Source organism: Bactrocera latifrons, unplaced genomic scaffold (genome assembly GCF_001853355.1).
Source record: "Bactrocera latifrons isolate USDA-ARS-PBARC rearing strain unplaced genomic scaffold, ASM185335v1 scaffold_84, whole genome shotgun sequence".
Taxonomy (NCBI): Eukaryota; Metazoa; Arthropoda; class Insecta; order Diptera; family Tephritidae; genus Bactrocera; species Bactrocera latifrons.
In genome coordinates, this window is record NW_017537534.1 from 886,864 (window position 1) to 912,331 (window position 25,468).

Consider the following 25,468-nt stretch of genomic DNA (forward strand, 5'->3'; position numbering starts at 1 on the left):
ATACTATACAAACATATATACATATATATATATATTGTGCTGAAAGCTAAAACACTTAAATTTAAAAGAACTAAAAACTAAATTTTAAATATCCCACGCCCAGCCGGATTTACTTTGCAGCATTTTTGAAAATTTATCCAAATTAATAGGAAGCCCATAAGAGAAAATTGAGACCTATAGTTGTTAAATTCCTTATTAACCAGTTTGAGAATACCTCATTAAAATGGTTTAACCTCTAGATACTCGATGTGTACTGCTAACGGCAGCGAGTTGTTTGTTTGATTCGCCAGTCACAAAAGTTTTTTTCCCTCTTCAGAGAGAGTAAAACCACAAATTTTATTAGAACTCCTGAGTTCGTTGGACTACCAGATAGATGTTTTTAAAATCAGACATTCAGCAGAATATTTCTGAAGTTTGTAGCACATCTTACGGGATTTCCAGCCTAGTAGTAATCTCAAGACTATGTAACCGATAATTTTAAACGAGTTCATTCCGTGAGCATCGATTTCAACTTTTACCTATCTAATGTTTATATCCATAAAAGCCAATGGAGCTGTGAAACACTGACAAAGTTAAGCAGTGGATTAACGCCCGGTTAAATTTAAACATGGTATATTTCTAGGAAGCAGTGTTGAAATGTAAATGGCTTTAAAGAGACCTGTGCAGACCTGGTTAACATCCCACAAGCTACCTCAATTTGTTTCTGCGAAAAGCGATTAGTTTCTTAAACCGTTTTGTATCGAACTCTCTCAGAAGCAGCCTCGCCTGTCGAATCCTACGCAACTGTTGTGAGTGACGTTTCTACTGGTATTTCCCCCCTTTCTCAAATGTATTCCGACCCTATCGAATTGGTTGCCACACATTCTTTAGTTGGGAGATCTGCCAGCTCGTCTCCATTGACTCAATGATTAATTTTAAGTGCTGCCTGAAAACCCGATAACGATAGTTTACACCAGCTTCGATTATTTTATCGGTCATTTCTTTCTCTCGACCGGCTGGATTAAATGTATTATTTACTGACTTTTTAAATTCCTCAAGTTCATACTATTAGCAACGACATTCAACGATAATTCTTCGAAACTCAAAAGTGTAGAATCTAGACAATTGGCTGAAAGGCAACATGTTAACGAAATCGGCAATTTACCCAATCGAATAAAACCTTAGGAAAATATACATACATGCATAAACACAAACAATGTTTGTAAATTGTAAAAACAAATACAAAAACAAAAAACGAAAAGAAGCTCTGCATTCGCATACAAATATATCTAATACAATAATACTCGTACTCGTTAATAGCTCAGACTAGCCAATAAATCAGTGTATTCGTATACTTACAAGTACATACGTACACGCATACATACAGACAGAAAAACTTGCATTTAAACAAAAGTACCCGCTGCGGTGCTAATACTATTTAGGTATAAGCTGACTGTTATTCTTTTTTGATTAGCATATACAATATTTCATACTTATATATACATATACGTACTACACGTATACATACATACATACATATGTACAAGTGTAATAGCAGATTTACATAGCTGATATTGATTGCCATAAGAAAGATGCCGAAATGTGAAACTATCTACACAATAATTGAATGAAACAAGTTGATAAAAAAAGTTGTATATACACACATATATACATATATATTATATATACATATATATATGTACTTTCAAGCACACATACGTACATATGGTGGAGTTACAAGTAAACGCATAGCAAATTGTCTATAATCTTGAAATAAGTTTCGATATAAGTAATGATTACCAGCTCTGTGTGACCACACAAATCGCAGATTTAACAAATGAGTTTACCAACTCGCGATATTGGCTCTGTAATGGCACTTGGTACCTAGTTGATGCTCGGTAATTGGTTCTCAGAATAAACTTTTGCAATATTTTCACACTATTTTATCGAAATGCTGGATATATTTGACGACATAAGGGACCACCAAGACGAGTAAATATTTTCTGCACTTACTCTTACTAGCATACTGTAGACCACGCCCTGCAGCTGCACTAAACTGGTATCGAATATATTCGAAACTATTACCTTACTCAACCAAAGGCTTTCATTGTACTCTTCAACTTTTATTAAGACCGACAGACTTGAAAGAATTATAATAGGAAACTATCACACATAGCTTTGATTTTGGCGCCGAGAAACTTTTTTGGGCTTCGGCGGATTATCCTCAAATCAATATAGCTGGATATTGCTTCTATTGCTACCTTTCTGCAATACATACCGTTTTAGTTATAGCGGACCTGAAGTCTTTATATTTTAATTCTAACACCGAAGAGTTTTACGATTCCGAATGCGAGTTACCAAACTCAGACATACCAAAGGCAGTAACGCAATTTTTTCGACATGCCTCGTGCAAATTTTCTGTCGATCTTCATTTTTATTTTTGATTGTTGAACTATGCTTAAAGAAAATTCACTCTACTACTTAAAAAAAAACTTGTTAAAGATGACCTACAACGCATATAATTGAGCCTTTTTATAAAGATAAGGGTTTACCACTCTCGGCAGCAATTGGGAGCTTATGCCAGCAGTAAAGCGCCGAATATTCTCTTCAAAAGTGTCATTCGCTTCGGGTTTATTTGGGCCCACAGGCCTTTGACACGAGATAATGCGCTCACTCAAAGTTTTCATAAAAAATGTATAGTCCTGTTTTCTGAATGGCATCGACATCGTCCATAAAATTCCGCATTGACCATAATATTATTGCTGGTTTGATTTTTTCAAAAATATGAATCAATAATTCTTCCTCTTCTTCTTTATTGGTATGGACACCGCTTACGAGGTTATAGTCAAGTTTACAACATTGCGTCAGTCGTTCTTTGGCGCCAATTGGATATTCCAAGTGCAACCAGGTCTTTCTTCACCTGGTCTTTCCAACGGAGTGGAGGTCTTCATCTTCCTCTCCTTCCCCCGGCGAGCACTGCATCCAATACTCTCAGAACTGGAGTGTTTTCGTCTTTGCGGTCGCCATGACGTAGCCAGCGTAGCCACTGTCTCTAAATTCACTGAACTATGTCCATATCGTCGTATGTCCATACATATCCGTTTCATCGACTGCAGTATTCGACGTTTTCAAAGCGCAATCTTCCGCAGAGTCTTTCTCTCGAAAACTCGTAACGTCGATTCCATAAAGCAGGACGGGAATAATGAGTGACTTTTGGAGTTTGATTTTTTGTTCATCGTGAGGACTTTACTTCTCAATTTCTTACTCAGTCCGAAGTAGCACTTGTTGGCTGGATTTCTAGGCTGACATTTTGTTGCCAAGTCGTGAATGCGACGACTGTTTTTTTGATGGCAGGACATATTTCGTCTTGGCCTCGTTCACTACTAGACCCATTTGGTTCGCTGCCTTATCCCGTGTGGAGAAAGCAGAACATAACAAATATAAACCAATAGATACATATACAACGGCGTCTTAGTAGTGTCTTATAGCCTATCATTATACTAAATCTGACAATTTGTTTATTGACGTACCCATTCAATCAAAGTGAGCTTCATCGTTAAACTAAATTTTCTTGTGAAATCAGATCAGGATCGGTGGCCATTTCACTTTGTGCTTATTCACCGAACGTGCGTTGCGTTTAATTGTTCTTTGGTTTCAACTCTGTCACGAATTGATTTTGTACGTACAACAAGATCCTTCCGCAAAATCTTCCATAAAATGGAAGGACACAGGTCCTGTTGTTACGCGCGTTAACTGATAGACTCATTCGGGTTTTTTTCAATGCTCTGCTCGAAACTCTACAATGAAAGCGGCTTCGGTGCTGTATGACATCTCTGAGGTTGCGCATTATCCGCTAAAATATACATTGTGCAAAACCAACCCACGGCTGCTCGAACTACCAACTCTGCTAGGTTATTATATCGACCGCCATTATTGTCATTATATGGCAATATATTTGCACGATTCCACATTGATCTTTAATAAGTCTGTGCATTGTAATGTGACAAGTCAAGCTGAGTATAAATCAAGTCACAACTGTCAAAAAGCCCAACTCCGACAAAAGTATTGCCTCATTGAAAACCACGCGTTTAAAGACAGACCCGTTATTAGTAGATTGGCTTTCTTTTAAGTATAACGGATTTTCTTTGATGAAATTTAAATCCATTTCAAGGTTCCCTACTTTTAAAACGTAAAAACTCCAATGGAAATTATCTCATTGAAATGTTTAGATGGTCCATCCGTGGAGTCCAATTTTTGACGACTCGTTCCTTAAGCTGTTTTTGCTCTAAGGCCTGAATCGAAGCGGTATTGTACCCATAGACTTTAGACTTTACATATCCCCACAGAAAAAAGTGAAACGGTGTGATATCACACGATCTTTGTGGCCAATCGTAAAATTGGTACAAGTGGCCAATTATGAAATTTATGATCGATTAAACTCAAAACTGATAATTTATTTTCTTAATTTACTCTTGAATCAAGTACATCATTCCTGGTTTATTGACAGATTATATAAAGCAAAATTACTTACATTAGCTTTATTTATTCAAGAACTAAACAACTAAACAAGAGGTTCCGAGTATCCAACATACCACGACAACGATTATTAATACAAAAGGTTTTCAATACATTTGCAAACCCTTGAATACATAATCGTACTCTACTAAGATTTCCACTTCGTGAAAGTGTATGCTTTTCAACATAGCCTATATTTCTTGTAATACTCATCGGTATCGGAAGATGTCGCGTAGTGATTTGTGTGTCATTTTCAAAGTAACTAACTGAGGCATTTATTAATTAAATATTATATTGTATTCCAAGGCAGTATTTATAATATACTTATACTTATATACATGCTATGCATACATATACATATACGCTGAGTTAGAACAAAACAAACAAAAAAATGAAAAGGAAAAGGAAAAATGAAAGAGATAATTGTAATTTAAACTGCTAATAAACAACAATGAAAAAAAAAACAAAAAAAAAATATTATAAATAATCTTCAAACTTTATTGAAATATAATAAAAAATAAAAGTAAATAAAAAACCTTAACAAAATATTTCATACATTTTGGCAAAGCTTACTCTGTATGTAGTACCACTACACCAACAAACAAATTTATGATTTGAGAAAACACACACACTTCAGCATTTTTGAAGCGATCAGTCACATACACACATACCAATTATAGACACAAAAGAATTTCCGAACACCAAGCGACAAACCGAAGACTTCGGTTTTACACAATTGGACATTGTAAAGAGCACAAGTGCACATTTGTTAACATTGCAAAAAATACATACATACAGTATGCGACAAAACCATGTATACCCCATGAAAGTTGAAAAGAAAATTATCATATCTTTTGAAAAGTGAAGTGTATTTTTTTGCATGGTTTTTGTTTTTGCTTATGAGTATACTACAAACATACAAAAAATTTAATTAAATTTCTGCATTTTTGTGCTTGTGACTGCAAAATACGCAGTAATCTATAAAAAAGAAATTCTTAGCAACGACAAAAGTATGTATACCCGTATAAATTTTGAGGTTACCTTCACACTAGAGCTTCAATATTTAGTGTTGCCACCCTTAGCATTAATTACTGCCAATAGACGTAGAGGTATGCTGTCAACCAAGTTTTGAAGAAGTGATTGGGGTATGCTTTCCCAGGAGTATTTCAATTTATTAAAAATCTCGACTTTATTTGAACGGCAAGAAGATCGGTCAAGCTTGTCACCCAAATATTGCCATAAGTGCTCAATGGGGCTTAAGTCGGGGCTTTGGGCAGGCCATGGTAGGAGTTCTATCGATTTTTGTTCGAAGTATTCCTTTGCAACCCGACTTGTATGCTTGGGATCGTTGTCCTGCTGGTACAGGGTGGGCCAAAAGAACCAAGGGGTGTAACTTAAAAGAGCCATTGTGTCTCGGGCAGTAGCTACGTCCTGCTGAAACCACATACCAGGTCTGTTTGCAAGAGCAGGACGTAAGAACTTTTCTATCTTAAACCGATACCGCTCTCCATTTACGGTTACAGCACTTCCATCTTCATTCTCGAAGAAGTAAGGCCCAATGACATTTTCAGATGTTATCCCCCACCATGCTGTACACTTGATGGGGTGTAATTGGCGTTGATGAATGGCTCTTGGATTTTGAGAACCCCAGAACCTACAGTTCTGCTTATTAACAAAGCCATTCAAATGAAAATGAGCTTCATCACTCATAATCACGATATGCTCTTTGCCTTAAAATAATTGATCTCTGGTTTAAATAATAAAATTCGATTGTTCTGCTTCTCTGTTCAGTTGTGTACCTCTCCATTATAAATTCTCCAAGTGTTGTCTATATAATCTGAAAGAAAAAATAAAAAAAATTAATAAACGAAAAAGTTATTAAACTTTTACACCCCTTGGTTTCTTTTGGCCCACCCTGTATATGAAGTTATCCTGTATGCCCATTTTTTTCGTAGCTTTCTCCAAGTTAGTACTTAACATTTGAACATAAGACTCTCCCGTCATTTTACCTTCGATCATTACGAGATTTGAGAGACCAATGTAGCTAAAACAACCCCAAATCAATACATTTCCGCCTCCATGGTGCTTTGAATGCATTTACTCTGAAGCTTCTCGTGGCTCTTTCGCCAAACTTTTTGCCGTCCTTTAGTATTTTTAAATTCAAATTTGCTTTCATCACTTAAAATTACTTTTTTCCAAAAATTTGGTGGCAGTTTGTAATACTTTTTTGCAAACTCCAATCGTGCCTTTAAATTTTTCTTGCTTCTGAACGATTTTTTAATCTTGTAGTGGCTGGAATACCTTCTTCGCGAATTCTTCGTTGAATTGTTCGCTCGGAAACATCTATTTGAAGGCTCTGTTTAATAAATTGGGCTGATATAGTCAGATCTTTTTTCACTTCTCTCACTATTTTTGTCTCTTCGCGCACTGAAGTTACTCTATGGCGACCTGATCTTAGAGCACTCTCTAGCCCACCATTTTTTTGTGATTTTTTATCACTTTTTGGATTGTGACCTTGCTTTTAGAATATTTGTTTGAAATTTTTCCGTATCCCATTCCATCTAAATGATCATGAACAATCAATTTTCGCAGGTCAACGCTTAGTTCTGCAGATCTTGGCATTTCACTAAATAGAATCTTTATATTATTTACCCAAACATTTTTATCGAGTATAAAATCACGAAATTTTACCTTTGTCGAGTTTATTTCTAAATATTTGCAAAAACTATTTACGCAAAGAAGCACTACGCACAAATATTGCCACGGTATACATAATTTTGTCGCCTGMAAAGTTCAACTGATCATCAACAAGTGCACATTCTGCAAGCAAAATAAAAGCTAACGGTAAATATCATACAGTGTGCACTTACCGTATGTACAAATTTTTAATTGTTGAACTTTTGAAAAAAATATTCCATGAACAATATAAAATGTGCTGGCGTATACATAGTTTTGTCGGATACTGTATATGAAATGTTTGTAAACTCTCTTTCAAGGGAGCAAGAACTTCTACTCACAACACCGCGTTCACGCTGAAAAAAACACAATCTCATAATCGAATGCACAGAGAGTCATATCCAACAGCAAAAATTTCATTACTTTCCATAAATTATACACACTTCTCCTCATATTGCCGCCAGTAAGTTTCCGCGGCGTATTCATCCATCCCTATCTCTATCTCGCTCTCTCTAACTCTCTGTCACTCGAACATTAAACTTTCAAAGCATTCTCATCGATCTCATATGTCATACGCCGCTCTCGCGGTGCATTCTACAAAACTCTGCTCATCGCCATTCAACGTTAGCCAACCCAAATTGTCCCTTTTTAGCAACAAGCACACATATGAACTCATTATATAAGAGTAATGCTAATGTAATAAAATTTATTTTTTCCAAATTCTACCTTGATTGGCTTTTAAGTTGGACGAATTCCGTCTTGAAATACAAAGAAGGGATCAAGAAATATTGGCGATGGCGGCCAAAATGAAAACTTTGGAAGAGCAACATCAGGTAAAGGATCGGTTTAATTTTACTCTTCCACATGTAAGGCTGTGTTCACATAAGCACCGCCTAAGCTTAATCTTTTGGTGAAGGATGCTTGGTACGAATTTAAAAAATTAAAAAACTAAATTTTGTATGACAAAAACTTTTAGATTAAGTCATTTGCATTAATCAAATATGAAATTTTTTAACATAAATACCACGAGGAATACCAGAAGAAATTATTTCAACTCTCTGGGAATACTAAATGTGGTGAGTTTCAGGATTGTCAATATTTTAGCGATTAAGCAAATAAATACAAAACATTTGAAAAACTTATAGATTTCATTAAAGCATATTTCGATATAATATCGTACAGTAGATGTATAGATATAGCGTAAATAGTCGTAATAACTCAGTACAACAGCTAATCTGGGGGGTGAGAAATTCCAAGTCAGGGGGATGGTACTAGGTCAGTATAGTAAAACCCTCAAAGGGTTTGACGTTCGTATGTGTCAGTTTTTTTTTGTAACCTCTTAAATTTTTTCCTTATTTCGCATGGTTTTCCATCTTAACAAATTAATTTTTTCCAATCAGGCGTACTAAATGGTCCAGATATACGAAAGCTGATTAAAAGTGACGCATTCAACAATATTTTGAATGCGTCACTCGACGCTGAATTGAATGCATGGCAGGCAATCAAAGAAGTAATAGAAGGCTTGTTGGGAAAGCATCGTTCTAACAACTACGATGGTTCTGTCGCAAGGATGTTACGAGCATTCTCGGAAATTGATTTTTTTTTTTTGGTTTTTTTGCCTTTGCCAAAATGTTACAACCAAGCGAAAAAACCATCAAGATAAATGAAAAATTTACAAGGTCATAGAAAAAACTGACACATACGAACGCCAAACCCTTTGAGGGTTTTACTATGCTGACCTAGTACCATCACCCTGACTTGGAATTTCTCACCCCCCAGACCATAATCCCAAAAATGTTCCGCAGTGTAATCGGTCGCGTTTTGGCTTTGCTGAGATTTGCTCACTATAGCCTTGAATTCCAGTAAAAATAAGTTAAATGCTACAAAATTATAAAACTTGTAAAATTAAAAAAATTATAAATTTTTTGGTTTTTTAATCAAAGCAAACCATGATCATCACTTAAGGTTTAAGCGTTGTGAACATAACCTAAAATTTTTCATATCCTTAATATCATAGATTTGAAAAAATCATGCTTATAAAATTTGTAGGACTATCAGCGGCACATAGCGGTTCTGAAGGAGTCGCTATGTGCCAAGGAGGAGCACTACAATATGCTGCAGACTGATGTTGAAGAGTTGCGCGCCCGCCTAGAAGAGAAAAATCGCTTGATCGAGAAGAAGACACAAGGCACGCTACAAACGGTGCAGGAACGGAATCGTCTGACTAGTGAACTCACCGAATTGAAGGATCACATGGAGATTAAGGATCGCAAAATCAACGTGTTACAGCGAAAGGTGCACTATAATACAGAAACATATACCACACCACCACCACGCTCTACAGCCACATCACTACTCACCTCAACTCAAACATACACTGAGCTCTAAGCCACTTACATGATACATAGTTTGCTAAACTACTCTACTCAACTATTACTGTTAAACAAACAAAATCTGCAAAATAAACTAATGAAAAATAACTCTTTTCTTTACTTTTATTTCCCATTGGTTTTCCCCACTTGCGTTGGTTTGATTTGTTCTCTCGTTTTGTTTTTGTTTTTTTTTTCGTTTTGTACCCAACTATGCGTCGCCAACAGATTGAGAATCTCGAGGATCTACTCAAGGAAAAGGATAATCAGGTGGATATGGCGCGGGCACGTCTGTCGGCAATGCAGGCTCATCACAGTAGCTCCGAGGGCGCTCTCACAAGTCTCGAAGAAGCCATTGGTGACAAAGAGAAACAAATGGCCCAACTGCGAGAACAGCGAGATCGTGCCGAACATGAAAAGCAAGAGGAGCGCGAATTACATGAGCGTGAAATTGCCGATTACAAAATCAAGTTGCGCGCACTCGAGAGCGAAGTAGAGAAATTGAATACACGCCTGGAGCGTGCAGTCACCGAACGTGAGCGTTTGGAAATCAAATTGGAGGCGTCACAAAGTGAATTGGGCAAATCGAAGGCGGAGTTGGAGAAGGCCACCTGCGAGATGGGACGCAGCAACGCCGACTGGGAGTCCACCAAACAGCGCATCGCCCGTCTCGAATTGGAAAACGAACGCTTGAAACACGATCTGGAACGTTCACAGGTACTGGCATGTATTTAAGTAGACACTCAAGCCGTTAACAACAATCGGTTAGGGGCTCTTTCTTGCTCTTGATTTCTCAAAACGTAAAATTAACTATAGTTTTATGTATATGCCATATAAATACTTATGCGTTCGATGTTCTATACCCCAAAGAAATACTAGCCTAATTACATTAATGCATACTCAATCTATTACCGAATCGAATGATATCAACTACTTACTAAAACTATAGTAATTACTTAGGTGTTAAACTATTATAAAGATATGAAACCAATACTACCTGCATATATTATATATTATATATACCTCTAATAATACTCAATTTACTTACTTATATACTATATACATGTGTGTTTTTGAAGCAATAACGTTTTTTACTGTGCTATTATTATTATTATTTACATGTACACATTTACTCCACTCAACCACCTATGTACCTATGTATCTACAACTATGTTCTACTACTATTACCACCTACTACTATAACTACCACCATAATAGCTGCAGCTAGAAGAACAGACCACACTACATAAAGTAAGATTTTTTCTATGAAATCCCTAAGAATTCATCATTTTTAATTAAGTTTAGCTCACGAATAGCATTAAAGTTTAAGTAAACCGTTCAAACGATCACGCTACCGATCATAACAGACTTCGTAACTGCTCACCTGCAACTGCGAGTGAAACCGGGTGTCGCCGAATGTTCGAACAGTTAGTCGTGTGTGACTACACTTTCACTCGTTGCTTTGCGCTTACAGTTCATGCGTTGAAATCGCATAAGAGTGAATGAGAGTAAATCGCGGCGAGTACTTACATATGTGAGCGATGTGAGCAATTACGAACTGGCTATGGTATGTCATGCTTAATTGCACTGTATATAGAGAATTAGTAGTTGCTAAAAGTATTTACAAATATTCCTGTTGTTTTGATGAATAAAAGTTCACAATTTTTTTCGTGTACTAACAAATAGGGCAGGACTCTAATTTTACGAAAACTTAAGAACTATTTAACCTTTGCCGAAATTTATATGCAATTAATTGATATTTATACATACATACTCGTATATACGCCGTATTGCACCTCAAACACATGTACTCGTAAAAGAACATTTTCATACAGATTCGTTGCATCAGACAGTTATATATAATATATATTGGACAGAATGCTAAAACCAACACTTACACACTCATACACAAATACACAAATACACTAAAGACACATTTGTTCATAACTTTCACAAAACACAGACGCGAGTTAACAGAAATTTTTGTTTGCAAGAAAGAAACAAGATAAAATTTGACTTATAAGGGGTGATCCGTTTCGAGGCTCCCTTCTTTTTAAAAGAAAAAACACAGAATCTTCTAATTTAGTGGGGAATGATAATTACCATTCGAAATAACATTCTTTGGCATCTATTTTCTGAAGACTATTTCCTGTCGTCTCAGATGGTCCATCCGTTGAGCGATACCTCCACCGGCCCATAAACCACACCAAATACTTCTTTTTTTTGGATAAAATTGCCGCTCTTGAATCTCTTCAGGTTGCACTTCGTCCCAAATGTGGCAATTTTGCTTGGTTACAAACCCATTGAGTCAGGTACTCAACACTAAACCAAATTGGGCTCGAAATCGTCAGATTACCTTGGAACTTTTCCAGTACCCATAGAGCGGACCGATGTGGCTCGAAAAGGGCGAGAGGCTTCAGTTCTTACACAAGCTTTATTTTGTACGTTTTCAATTTAAATTCTTCACGTAAAATGCGCCAAATCGCTCCATACGTCCGATTTGTAAACGTTGTTCAGGCGACGATGAAATACCAAGAAATACTGCACAAATCTAACATGACAGCTACTGAAAAAAATTCCTCTACGTGGATCACCCTTTGTAACATATTTTTTGGAGCGTAATGCTAAGCTTGATATAGTGATGGATATGGATTCAAGAAAGTAATTAAAAGTGAGGTAGTCCTTTAACTTTCAAAGTACACTCTTTGGAGGACTAAGAGATTACAACAACATACATACATTTATGGATTCCACTTCCGGTGCTAACCTTATGGAATTATAACAAGCATTACTTACGATTTTCATGATGGGAACTGTCCTTCAAGATCAGGGTTCCAAATATTGCATTAAAAATAAATTTTTTTTTATTTCTAATCCTAACTACCGAATTAATTCGAGATTAAAAACTTGAAATTTATTTATTAATGTAAGTTTTTAAATTGAAAACTTCGCAACCCAGATCAAAATGTTTATTAGCTTACGCAAAGCGTAAAAATGGGTTCTGGAGAAACTCTAAACAAGATGATATCATTAAACAAGTTCCAAAGTTGTAAGTTCTCATTCAAAATATTTAGTAGTTTAGGCAGAAAGTGATGCTCCAGTGGAGGCAGCCTCCAGAGATATGTTAAAAAAATAACTGTAAGCTAAGCTCAAAACTAATGTTCAAAACATAAACAAAGCTTTAGATATCGGTTGTTGGAAAACTGTTTGGAACCATATCCCTTGTATGCATATAAATGCCTTTTTGTTAATATGAAGCTTTCGCAGATAGTTCATGGAAACAAGAATTACTTTCGGGCTACTGCCCGCATGCTCGAAAATATTGCAAAAATTCCAAAAAATAAATTTTTCAAATTTCCAAATTTTCCATCACAATTATTATGCTTATATATTGTATACTGCAATTATTTGCATTTACATTTAGCAGAGTATATACAAAAACAGCTAACAATCGCTAGTTATCCGAAGCCCTAAGCGCTCGAACTGCTCCCAATACCCCAGCACCTTAGTTTTGCTAAATTCCGAGTTTCGAATGCCACAACCAAAGGCCTCTCATGCGTACATTCATATATTGATTGTTAAAAGCACAGCTAAAGAAATAGTGTTTGCAAAGATTTACTTTTTAATTGTAATAATATTCAAATACTTTTCAGTCTGTACAAAAATTAATGCTCGAATCGGGACGCTTATCGGTAAGTCAAAGTCTCAATATATATTTTGCGCATATACATCATCTCGAAATCATACAGTTCGCACGCTTCATATGAAGATCCAACCGTAAGAGACCCGCTGCATTTGTACCATTCAAACCAAGCGTTTCATGCGCATATCTGTCTAAAGGGCTCTCAACTTGAGCATGCTATCAGGTTTATGTGGACGAGTTTAAGCAAAATTTAATGTAATTTCATTCCATACCTGATACATTAAAGGCCTTAACCGCTATACAGGACTCATATTGCAAGAAAACTCCTATGGATTTCTTGAATTATCTATCCTGTTCCAGGTCATTCCACTTGAAATTTTGTCTGAAAAAAGCTCGCCAAACTTACCTACTTAAGTCAGGTTAGGTTAGCTTAAGAGGTCGATCCTAACAGGGATCTCGTTCGGACAGTTTAGAACGCCGGTCCGTTGTGGTGCTTAAAACTCCTATGCAATAGATCATAAGGTTCTCATAAATAGACAAAGAGCTTTGAGCATATCACAAATTTTTGAAGATGGCTAAAGTCAGTTTCGGCTATGTCTCTTTCTTTGCCGAAAGTGTGACTACTGCTGAATGCTTATTAGACAATTTTAAGTAAGAACTCCTACTATTGCGGCAAGATGTACTTTTCTAAGGGTCTCTTCCATTATACGTTAGGCCAAGAGAATCTTGCGGCCGCGCAGAGACTGGTCGACATCCAACGCTTGCCAAGCGCACGCGAAATCTGTAGGCCCAGAGATAGCAATCGAAGATTTCACTCGTTCCCATTCTGGTGTGAGCGGGTAAGGGTGTCCTTCTAGTAGCGTAAAGCTAAGATTGGCGGAAAGCTCTTTACAGCAAACTTTTACTCCAGCCTTTCCAACTAGGTTCGAAACATCCCCATTCACATAGCATTCCTAGATTGAGAAAAAGTCACCACAAGTTGCCTCTGCAACGCAGTAATGCAGCTGAAGGAGGAGTGTCAGCGAATCATTGTTCGGACTCCTTTATATATCCATCTTCCCCCAGGCTTAGAGCGCACTTCGCAGTAATGCACCTGCCGGCTTAATTAATCGATGTATGACACTTCTTAAATCAGGGCTTACGTCCTTTCGTTAGGAAGATTAGCAATAAATAGCATAATTCCTTATAACCGCGATTGCGTGGTGAAATGTGGATACTCGATTGAATTAAACCAATGAGCTAAATATTTTGTGATAAATGGAAGAGTTTTCAACTACGTATTTTTAAACTTTATTTAAAATAAGATATTATTCCAAAATCGTATAACGGTAATGTTTAAAGTGAAGCTTACAGTACAGACGTCTACAGTATACGCTTGTAAATAATTATGTACATACACACACACACACACACACATACACACTCCTACGAACACATGGTATATACTTCATAAATGTTGTGTTGTAAATGCATTGTTGTCAACCACACAGATTCTCTGCTGTACAAAATGTTGCACGCATCCTATTCCTTAATGGACCATTGCATATATATATATATATATATATTACATTTAAATAGAAATAAATTTACTCAAATTATACTAATGTTATTATCTTCGTTCCTGCGCGTAGACAACATTTGGCCGCACAACAATGACGACTTCGCAAGAACTGGACCGGGCACAAGAGCGCGCCGACAAGGCGGCCGCGGAACTGAGGCGAACACAGGCCGAGCTCCGCGTCACACAGGTACGAAAACCTTTATATACAACTCACTGTACAACAATATACATATATAATTTAACGGAATTGAAGCAATTGCATTCTTTCGAAGTAATTTCCATTACACACATATATATACATACGTACTTATATGCGTATATGTAGCAGTATATAAATATATAACTAACTGTAACACCATATACATACATACATATATTAATCACATTAACACATACAAACATTAGACTTCATCGAAATGGATCATTCAAAAGAGTTTTACTTGAAAGTGGTGTTAATATTTGATTTGACTTGATTCGATTTGATTTGGTTTGATTGTATTTAATATGGAAAATGATTGCATATGATAAGCAAAACGCTTTGTGATTTTCAGTTATTAGTTATTTCTATATATAAGTATTTATATATATAATACAATGTACAAATAATTTCGCACTTAACTGTAATTAAAATCAATTATCTCTACCAACAACAAAAATAACTAATCGTATACATTACGTACACAAACAAATCCGACATTAAAATGTTTACTCACACTGTACACTCTTGCTAGTGTGTTCCATGTTGCAGATATCAGAAGACAACATTCAAAAGCTTCACTGCATACTCACCTATGTATGGCGTTGTAATCGGATTCATGCACAGCAAAAACATATAACATTGTTATCGACAGAGTTCGAAAGTGAATGGAGAGTAATTAAATACATGCACACTCAATCAAGTACACACCACAATCAAATAAATCACCGCCGGATGTACAGCTTATGTCAAAAATCATAATTCTGAATGGACATAAAGCAGAAAAGTCTCTTGTGGTTTTACGGAAGTTCTTTAAATGTTTACACAAAATGCTCATAACTCTCAACTTTTTATTCGAAACGACAGTTTCAATAAGTTTTGTTTTTGTGCTTTTCCTCCAAGAAACTGCTCATCTGTCGGAATAGCTGAAATTGGAGCACTACAGCATACCTGGTAACCTGCCTTGCAAACTAATCGATCGAAATCTAATCCTACATGGGATATTTTATTTGTGGAGGGTATTATAGCTTGAAGTAAACATTTTTCTTGTTTAGTCACACGTTCTTCATATCACGCTAATATACACCCTAAAGTATAATAAATACTCTCATTCAATGATTTGTGGCACAAAAATATTTTTTAATGATTGACTTTTTTTAGTTCTAAGACCAAGAGGAGAACCATTTTGAAGGAGTCTGTTGTATGGAATAAAGTTTCTTTGTTTGTAGAATAGTAAAGCTGAAATAAAACAAGAAAAAACGTTAACTTCGGCTGCACCAAAAGTAATATACACTTCACAGGTGCATTTCTTTTCGTAACTATGTGTTCAGTTTGTATGGAAGCTATAAGCTTTTTTCAGAGATTATATTATTACCTTAAGCAGTAATCCATCTCAAATTTCGTGAAGATATATCGTCAAGTGAGGAAGTTTCCCATGCAAGCATTCGATTCCGATCATTCAGTTTGTGTAGCAGCTATATGCTATAGTTGAAATATTTCTCGGAGATTACATTGTTGCCTCAGAAAATAATCTATACCAAATTTCTTGAATATATCCTGTCAAATGCAAAAGTTTTTCATACCAGCACTAGATTCCGATCGTTCAGTTTGTATAGCAGCTATATGTCATAGTGGTCCGATATCGGCAGTTCCAACAAATGAGCAGATTCTTGAAGAGAAAATGAGGTCGCGAAATTTCAGGACGATATCTTAAAAACTAAGGGACTAGTTCGTATATGTATATACAGACAGACAGACAGACAGACATGGTTAAATCGACTCAGCTCAACATACTGATCATTTACATATATACTTTATAGGGTATCCGCCCCTAATTCTTGGTGTTACAAACTCCGTGGCAAACTTAATATACCCTGTTCAGGGTATAAAAAAGTGATTATAAGAGATTGGCGTACCCGGAAACCGTTAGTTTCGAGAAAACAAAAAATAAAGTCATTTACAGGCAAAGGATTATATGTCTTAGCTCTTGCAAAGGCTTGGATGATGAAAATCATCCTTAAACTTCCCAGAGAAATTTAAAGTAGGCTCGACCTGCTACTGAGGAGAGCATTACTCAATGGTACACTAACGGCTCGAAAACACAACAAACTATCCATCCCAATGCCGAAATCTTCGCTATCAGTCATTGTTCAGACTATTGCGCAACTATCGCAAACAGCGATGGTCAAGCGGCACTAAAAGTGATCGTAGCTTATGAGGTGAAATCGCTTTTAGTGGAGGAGTATATAGGAATGAACTGCTTATCAGTTTGCAACCGTGTACACCTGATCTAGTTCCCGGTACCAGCATCAGGCAACTGGAATTATCCACACTGCCTTCATAACCATAATTCGTCACAGAAGAGTATTAATACATCCTCACAATTTTAAATTAAAACTTCCTAACACCAAGTAAGCCAATTAAATGGCTTTTAAATAGTATTTGTTGCAGATTCATAGATTCATAAATAAGAAAGAATTTGGCTTTTTAAGGCGAATGAGATGATGAAACATTTTGTTTTGAGGGATTGTGTTGATATTGATAATTCGAAATTTTAAACTTCAACCAGAACACAGTTGGGTTGAGAAGTGTGGGAGTGGCCTAAGTCATATGGTTGGTCCAATCCAGATTAACTTAAGGAAAACTCCGATAATAGTTGGGGATCCACTTTTAATTTCACTCTTTACTGCAGGTAAAGCACTGAAGCGCGCTTAGCCAACAAAAACTACGCTGTAGACTCTGTTAACAAACGATCGGCTTGCATAATAGAAGTTATTGCCGATATGCATAAAGAAAAATGTGCGAAAATTTGACAAAAGCTGTTACCTCTGGAGAATTACTCCATCAAAAGACTATGATCGCGAGAAATCTCAACCAAAATCATTAGATTCATTCGCGCACACTCACACTCACACATACAGTTACACACTCTCATGAGCACAATTATATAATGCATAAAGTATTTAATAAATTTTAGAAAAAAATAAAGTATTATTATTTGTCTACTAATGCTCTAGTGCTAACTACTATTGCTATTGCTACTACTATTTACTACTCTTAACTACTAAATACTAATTATGTAAACTTAACTAATTCTCTCTAATGGTTATTTTCAAACAATTCAAATAACCGTGTTGCGCTTACGTTCATACTCGTACTCGTATCTACTCGTATATCGTATTATAGGGCGATACAGATAAACGTTTTGTGAGTAATTGCTTCCAAAATCGCAAACAACAAGTATCCAAAGTTTCAAAATCCTCGTTTTTGAGTATATCAATTTGCATTCTATACATACCATACATATATACATATAGTCTAAATACATGGCATACTCGTTATTAACATGCAACATACTTATAAATACAACCAACGTTCGTACATTCGTATAATTCGTATTCAATTCGTATTATAGACATGTCATAGTGTCGTTGAAACGTACCGAAATTCCTGAATACATACATACATCGTGCATTTGTACATCCATCCGATGTTCCATAAAATCTGTCTATATCACATTTACTAACCATTATTTTGTTCAAAACAATTTTCGAAAATACTTTATGAAGTTGTCTTTGCTTCCGTAAAAGCTTACGCTTAGCTTTTGCGTATATACTTACTTGATTAGTAATTTAAAATGCAAAAGTAATTAAATTTGCCTTAGACGCCTTTGTTATTTGAATTTTTGCTAAACCTCTTTGCTAATTTTATAACTGGAACAATCAATTTAAGCGAATCGAAACTACTACTACTACTACTAAGCCCTGTAAATACTAAATATACAACACATAGTCATCTGTATTTAAATCATCCAGCTTCAATAAGCTTAAAGGTTTTTAGAATGATGTTTTAATAATCGCGGATCATTATTCGGGTCATTCGACATCAATCATTCAAAATACAAGTTAAAAATTGCTTTTCGAATAATCAACACTACAACGCTTCTTCTTAACGTTATATTCACATGTATTAGATTTTGTCGGGTCAAAGTGACTAAGGTATGAGTTTATTATTAGGTAGATATACTATAGATCTCTTATAACAATCTATTAGAAATATGGAGCTCTAATCAACAAAAACTATTAAGAAAGCAAAAGTTTATACTCTTTTGAGAGATAATGAAGAGATCTGAGCCCTTCTGACTTCAAACAGCAAAGCAATAACTTAAGTCCATAGAGTGGGAGGTGTAGTATATTTTTATAACCAGAGCTGTGAAATTTCAATTCTATTGTATTATCCGGGAGGATTTAATGGAGCCGTTCGATATCAAACGACGTTTCAGACAAGGCGATCCTATCGTGTGACTTCTTCAATCTGCTGCTGGAGAAAATAATTCGAGCTGCAGAACTTAATAGAGAAGGTACCATCTTCTATAAGAGTGTACTGCTGCTGGCGTATGCCGATGATATTGCTACTTCGGACTGAGTAGACGACGTAAATTCTTATCTCGACGAACAAAAACCAAACTCCATAAGTCACGCATTATTCCCGTCTTGCTATGTGGTGCAGAGGCTTGGACGATGACAACCACTGATGCGTCGACGTTGCGAGTTTTCGAGAGAAAGGTTCTGCGAAAGATTTATGGTTCTTCGCGCGTTGGCCACGACGAATATCGCATTCGATGGAACGATGCGCTGTATGAGATATTAATATGACGACATTGACATAGTTCAGCGAGTGAAAAGACAGCGGCTAAGTCAAGTTGTCCGAATGGAGCTCTAGCTCTGAAAGTATTCGACGCAGTACCCCCCGGGAGAAGCAGAGGAAAACGGAACCTCCACTTCGTTGGAAGGCCAGGTGGAGAAGGGCATGGCTTCGCTTGGCATATCCAATTGGTGCCACGTAGCGAAAAGAAGAAACGACTGGCGCGTTGTTATTGACTCGGCTATAATCGCGTAAGCGGTGTCTATTCCAGTAGAGAAGAAGGTTAGATTTCCACAATTGTTGAACTCTCAAATACATTGAAATTCATCTACAGTTAAATGGTTCCCCTTTTTATACCCTGAACTGCTGTGACGTTTGTATACAGAAGGAAACTTCGGAGATCCTATAAAATATATGCATATGTATATATACCGAGTTTACCAATAGGATGACGATCAAGCAGGCTTACCCAGATGTTGTTTTAGCAAAAAGTGGGGTGTTTCGGTAGCGCCAGGGCTTTTTGGATTTCCAGGAAGAATGAGCAAATTCAAAGTGAAAACGATGTTCATTGTCTTTTTTGATATCAAAGGCATCATCCACCATGAATTTGTTGCTCCTGGACAAACCGTCGACGCCAAATTTTTCGTGGAAGTCCTCAAGAGTCTCAAATGAAGGGTAATTAGCCCCGATCTTTTTTTGTTACCTTTCTGAAAAGGCCGATAAAAGAGGATCCAAACAGCATGCACCTGGGCTATTCCGTAGGATTCCTTCCATGACGCCTTCAATCCTTGGAAATCGCGCATTCGAAAATACATTTGCTTTACGTAATGAGACAAAGAACCGCTCGAGGTAATGAAAATAATGCTGCCGTTCAAACAAGTGTTGCTGAAGATCGCAATTTGTCGATTCCAAGACGTTCTCAAGACCTGGTGCTGTCTCACATCACAACCTATTATTAGGTATTGCGTTAAAAAAAAAGACTTTCGATTCTGGTGCGAAGAAAATCCACAAATTATTAATAAACAAACATTACATGCACCTAAATTGACAGTTTGGTGTGGTTTTTGGTCTGGTGGAAACATCGGTCCGTACTACTTTCGAAATGAAACTGGTGACATCTTTCCTGTCCATGAAGAACGGTATAGATCGATGATAACCAAATTTTTGTGGAGAACTTCAGGTTCGATTATTTCAAGAAATGTGGCATTGAATGACCTTCAAAAATTTGTGACGTAACATAAGTACACCTTTTCTTGTGGGGTTATTTGAAGTCATTGGTCTTTAGCAAGAAAACAGGCATATTTCATGAAGTCAATATTGAACGTGCTATTCATGATATATGACTTGGTTTTGTGGAAAAAGTGATTTAGCCATGTTGCGAACAGTCCCTCAGTTTTTGAGATATCCATCTGAACTTTTCCACCTGACTTTTTCTCTTCATGAAGATGCTCATTTGTCAGAATCGCCTAGATCGAACAACTAAAGTGTATAGCTGTCATACACTATGAACGATCAGAATCAAGTTCTTATTTGGCAACTGTTTAGTTTGAAAGGTATTAAAGTTGCATTGAAACTGAAGTTAAAGTTTTTTCTTGTTGCTTTTATTAGTATCGTTTCTTATTTCCTTTTGCATTCATTCGTAATTACGCATATAAACTGAAGAAAAGGGCAATTGCTACATTAAATGCTTATGCGGTTACATTTTCATAGCTAGAAATGACCGACCTATAAAAGTAAAACCCAGTAAACTATTTTGGGCAAAAACTTTTGTATAAATATACAGTTATGGTATACATGTTAGCTGTAAGTATCATAAAAAATCGAGAGACGCTCTTAAATTGATTGTTCCAGTGCAAATAGAGCTTGCTAAGTATACGTATTGAAAGAATGTGTAAATCGAAACGCAAAAATGGATCATGTTTATTTAGCTTGGATAATTTTTTGTGAGTATTGTGTTTATTTGAAGCAAATCGATGTCATCGCTCTCTCGCTAAAGCATACATATTATATTGAAAGAAATTATTGTGTTTTTATTTCGCTCGCAGCTGTAATCGTGCCATATCTCCTCTCAAACATAAATTGAATTCATAAAACGCACGCAAGCGCACCTCTGTATATATTGCATAGAGTCTAACAAATGCCAAAAGTCACTCGTTTCTTTGTCATTGCATTGCTCGTGTCCGTTTCGTTTCGCCTCGTCACCAAATGCATTTGTTGTGACGCTTTAAACGTTCTGTGTTTCCATTTGCGTACATAACAGTTTATCAAAAATGATGGAGAACGAGACTGCGACACGACACGTCATAAATAAAACAAACTGTTGTACTATCACGATTCTTCTCTTACATTCGTTGACTTCACGAACTAAATAATTTTGTGCTCAAACAAACTTCAAATAAAGTAACAGAACGAAAATGTCGCACTCTCCATTTCTATCACTTCTGACTACTAACTATAAGTCACCCATACAATATATAATGTTTATCTCATAGTTGAACATTTTGACATTATCACACCTATCTCTCTTATTCGTTTTTCTTATTTTTTAACATTTTAGTAAGATCGAAGTAACTTCTAGTAGTTTGTTCGAAAAATCCTCTTGTGCAATTGTCATGTCAAAAAAAAAAATAGTATAGTGTCTATGAAAGATAATAACAATTAATTCAGTTTTTTGTTTTCCTCTCCCCTTCTACGCGTTTCAGTCGGATGCGGAGCGTGCTCGTGAAGAGGCGACTGCGTTGCAGGAGAAGCTCGAGAAGAGTCAGGGTGAAGTATATCGCCTTAAAGCGAAGCTCGAGAATGCACAAGGTGAACAAGAAAGCTTGCGCCAGGAGCTGGAGAAAGTGCAAGGAGGGGTGTCACGTATACATGCTGATCGGGATCGGGTAAGTATTCATCTATATTGTTTTAAATTCATTCGTAAATTTTTTCCATATTATAACTTAAGATTAATTAAACAAAAGTTGGTACGGATCAAGAGAAAGGTCGTCGAAATTCTTTCTATTAACTTATTTCATATGAAGAGAAAATGTTCACTTTAACATTATTATAAGTGGTTAAATTCATCAATCAATTCCACACTTAAATTAAATAGAACTCAAAAATTACTTACTTAAGGACTCTTCAGAAATGGAAAAGAAAATTCGATATAAGGATCTATTAAATTAATGATTTGACCGCTTCTGTATAGTGCAATTTATTTCAACTCGAACTTCTTCTTCATCTTTACTGGATTAGACTTTACAATAGCACGCCCGTCTTTTCATCTTTCCGGAGTGAGGTTCTTTCTTTTCATTTGCTTCCAGCGGCTGGTACTGAATCGAATACTTTCAAAGCTGAAATGTTCTTATCCATCCCGGAAACATGACTTAGTCAGCTTAGCTGCTGTCTCTTCATTCGCTGAACTATGTCAATGATGGCGGATATCTCGTTCTATCGACTGCGATATTTGTCATTGCCAACAGATGTACTATACATAGTCCCATAAATTTTGCACATAACATTTTTCATGAGTCTGCACCATATCGCATTTCTGGAATGATGAGGGACTTCTAGAGTTTGTTTGTTGTTCGCCGAGAGAGGAATTTAATTTTCGATGGCCTATTTCCAAGGTAGCACCTGGTGCCAAGAGTTGTTGACAGTGTTAATACTGATAAAGTTGATAGTCGTATGAGCGAAAACGGGTATGCGATGACTGCTTGTACTCGTTCACTACCAGACTCGCTTTACTTTCTTATTCAATCTGAAAAGGCAGAACAACTGTACACCCTTATAAACTATTATATTGTATATATTGAAGAAGTATCAGTGGTTCACCCTTTTGGATTTTACTCCGCTTCTGAAACCTTACGTTAGTCGCCGAATACTTTCTTGGAGTTTTGAGGTATTAATACTGCTGAAGCTCTTTTTACTTCCGCATTTCGCCCTCTTTCTTTTTTTGGCTCACATGATGCATCCGATCCATCACATGATAGATCCGATAGACAACCGTAATTCTAGCTCCGGCAAACTCGATAAACCTCAACCCAATTGACGATGTTTCGCCATGGTGGTAGAATTAACCAACTGTTTTGCCGAAGATACTTTCTTTTCCCACCCTATCGTTAAAGTCGTCAAGCACAATTTTCACATTGCGGCGGAGATACTACCACGCTAGGCAACTATTATGAAATTGTGTATACATACACTTATATAGCGAGCCGCGAGCCCCGTGCACCGTGCACCGTGCCGGAAGACTGATACCCTCTAGCAGCCACAGATCTGGTAAAGAGACTGCACTCCTATGACTTTCGAATTGAACAAGAAACTGTGAATGAGATGTTCCTAGTAAGCACTTCTGTCACATAAGGACCGACCATTTTCCCAAGTAGCCGTTGTTAAAAGTGAAATAATGTGCTTATTTCAAGTTAGACCCTTACAAATATAGAGTACTAGTCACCTTCGTAAGATTCGGATGTAGTTTTAAATGTAATAAGCATTTTTAAATTAAGTTTTATCCATTATACAATTAAAATGAAATGTATTATTAATTAACACCCTTTCAGGCCTTCTCTGAAGTGGAGAAGATGAAGGAAGAGATGGAGCGAACCCAAGCCACACTGGGCAAGGCACAACTGCAGCAAGAAAAACTGCAGAACTCATTGGATAAAGCCCAGAACGAAGTCGACCACTTGCAGGAGAAACTCGACAAATCGGTGGCTGAAAACCGACGCTTGGTACTCGAGAAGGAAAAGCTCACCTACGACTATGACAACCTACAGTCGCAGCTAGACAAGGCGCTGGGACAGGCGGCGCGCATGCAAAAGGAACGCGAAACGCTCACGCTCGACACGGACCGCATACGCGAAAAATTAGAGAAGACGCAGGTATGCATTACAAGCCAACACACTTACACACACAAACACATTTGCATAGTCGTTGTATCTGCATAACCACTGCCGACGCGTGCTCTTAGGCAATACTATTGAAACTCTAATACTAATATAGCCACTATGTATATACCAGTATATGTGTAGTATGTCTGTATGTACTTACTAATATACTACAACTATAGCTTCCCTCTTATAAGAACTACAACTGCTACCTTTACAACCACAACCTATGCTATGTATATGTATGTGTATGGCGTAACCTTAATGTTGTTAATGTATATATACCTACTATATATATATATGTACAAGCATACAAGTATATGAATATTTTATAAAAAAAAACACTAAACTAGATGCAACTAGCACGCATACAAAAAGAACGGGATCAGTTCTCAGATGAGTTGGAAACACTCAAAGAACGCTCCGAGACATCGCAAACTTTACTGATGAAAGCGGCCCGCGATAAGGAGGCGATGCAAACCGATTTGGAAGTGCTCAAGGAGCGTTATGAAAAGTCACATACCATACAACAAAAATTGCAGGTAATGCCATACGGCAACAAACGCACACAATTACACATGCATATATACATTCACAACTGCATTGCACTTCACTACATACGGGTAGCTGGCGTCTTCTCCGTACTCCGTACTCCCTGCTCTAAGTGCTAAAATATTGTGCGAATGCTCAACCTATGAGAAGGATTACATAACTCGTCATTGTTAGTCTTTGCGGCAACCAAAATACAAAAATAGACCCGTTTGCACATAACTGAAGCGCACCCGGATTTTTGTCCGAGCAAGAACTGTCAACGATCTCGACAGTTAAAATACCGTTATAACTTCAAAAGATCTAATGCAGCACAGTGTTTCGAGTTTATTTAGTCAAATCTTCCTCGATAACTCATGTCCTCTACTGACAGGTTTCAATATAGATTAAAATAAAAGTCTGCACATAGCTTTTAAAATGTCTCTGTTGTCACACGTCTCAACCACCACACGATTACTGTTAGCA

The 25,468-nt window shown here is 36.7% G+C and overlaps 1 protein-coding gene across 10 annotated transcripts in view; it reads left to right on the forward strand.

The window, feature by feature from the left end:
- Window positions 1–25,468, forward strand: part of LOC108977110 (trichohyalin) — a 115,712-nt gene that overhangs the window by 83,207 nt on the left and 7,037 nt on the right. For 5 of the 10 annotated variants that reach the window (XM_018946633.1, XM_018946634.1, XM_018946629.1 and 2 more), the window contains 9 exons: window positions 7,914–8,003; window positions 9,220–9,465; window positions 9,768–10,256; window positions 10,758–10,790; window positions 13,193–13,231; window positions 14,814–14,930; window positions 22,286–22,468; window positions 24,128–24,448; window positions 24,808–24,996. In XM_018946633.1, the coding sequence (XP_018802178.1) occupies window positions 7,914–8,003; window positions 9,220–9,465; window positions 9,768–10,256; window positions 10,758–10,790; window positions 13,193–13,231; window positions 14,814–14,930; window positions 22,286–22,468; window positions 24,128–24,448; window positions 24,808–24,996 (1,707 nt within the window). The remainder of the gene's footprint in view (window positions 1–7,913; window positions 8,004–9,219; window positions 9,466–9,767; window positions 10,257–10,757; window positions 10,791–13,192; window positions 13,232–14,813; window positions 14,931–22,285; window positions 22,469–24,127; window positions 24,449–24,807; window positions 24,997–25,468) is intronic. The other 5 variants (XM_018946635.1, XM_018946630.1, XM_018946636.1 and 2 more) reach the window with 5 other exon arrangements.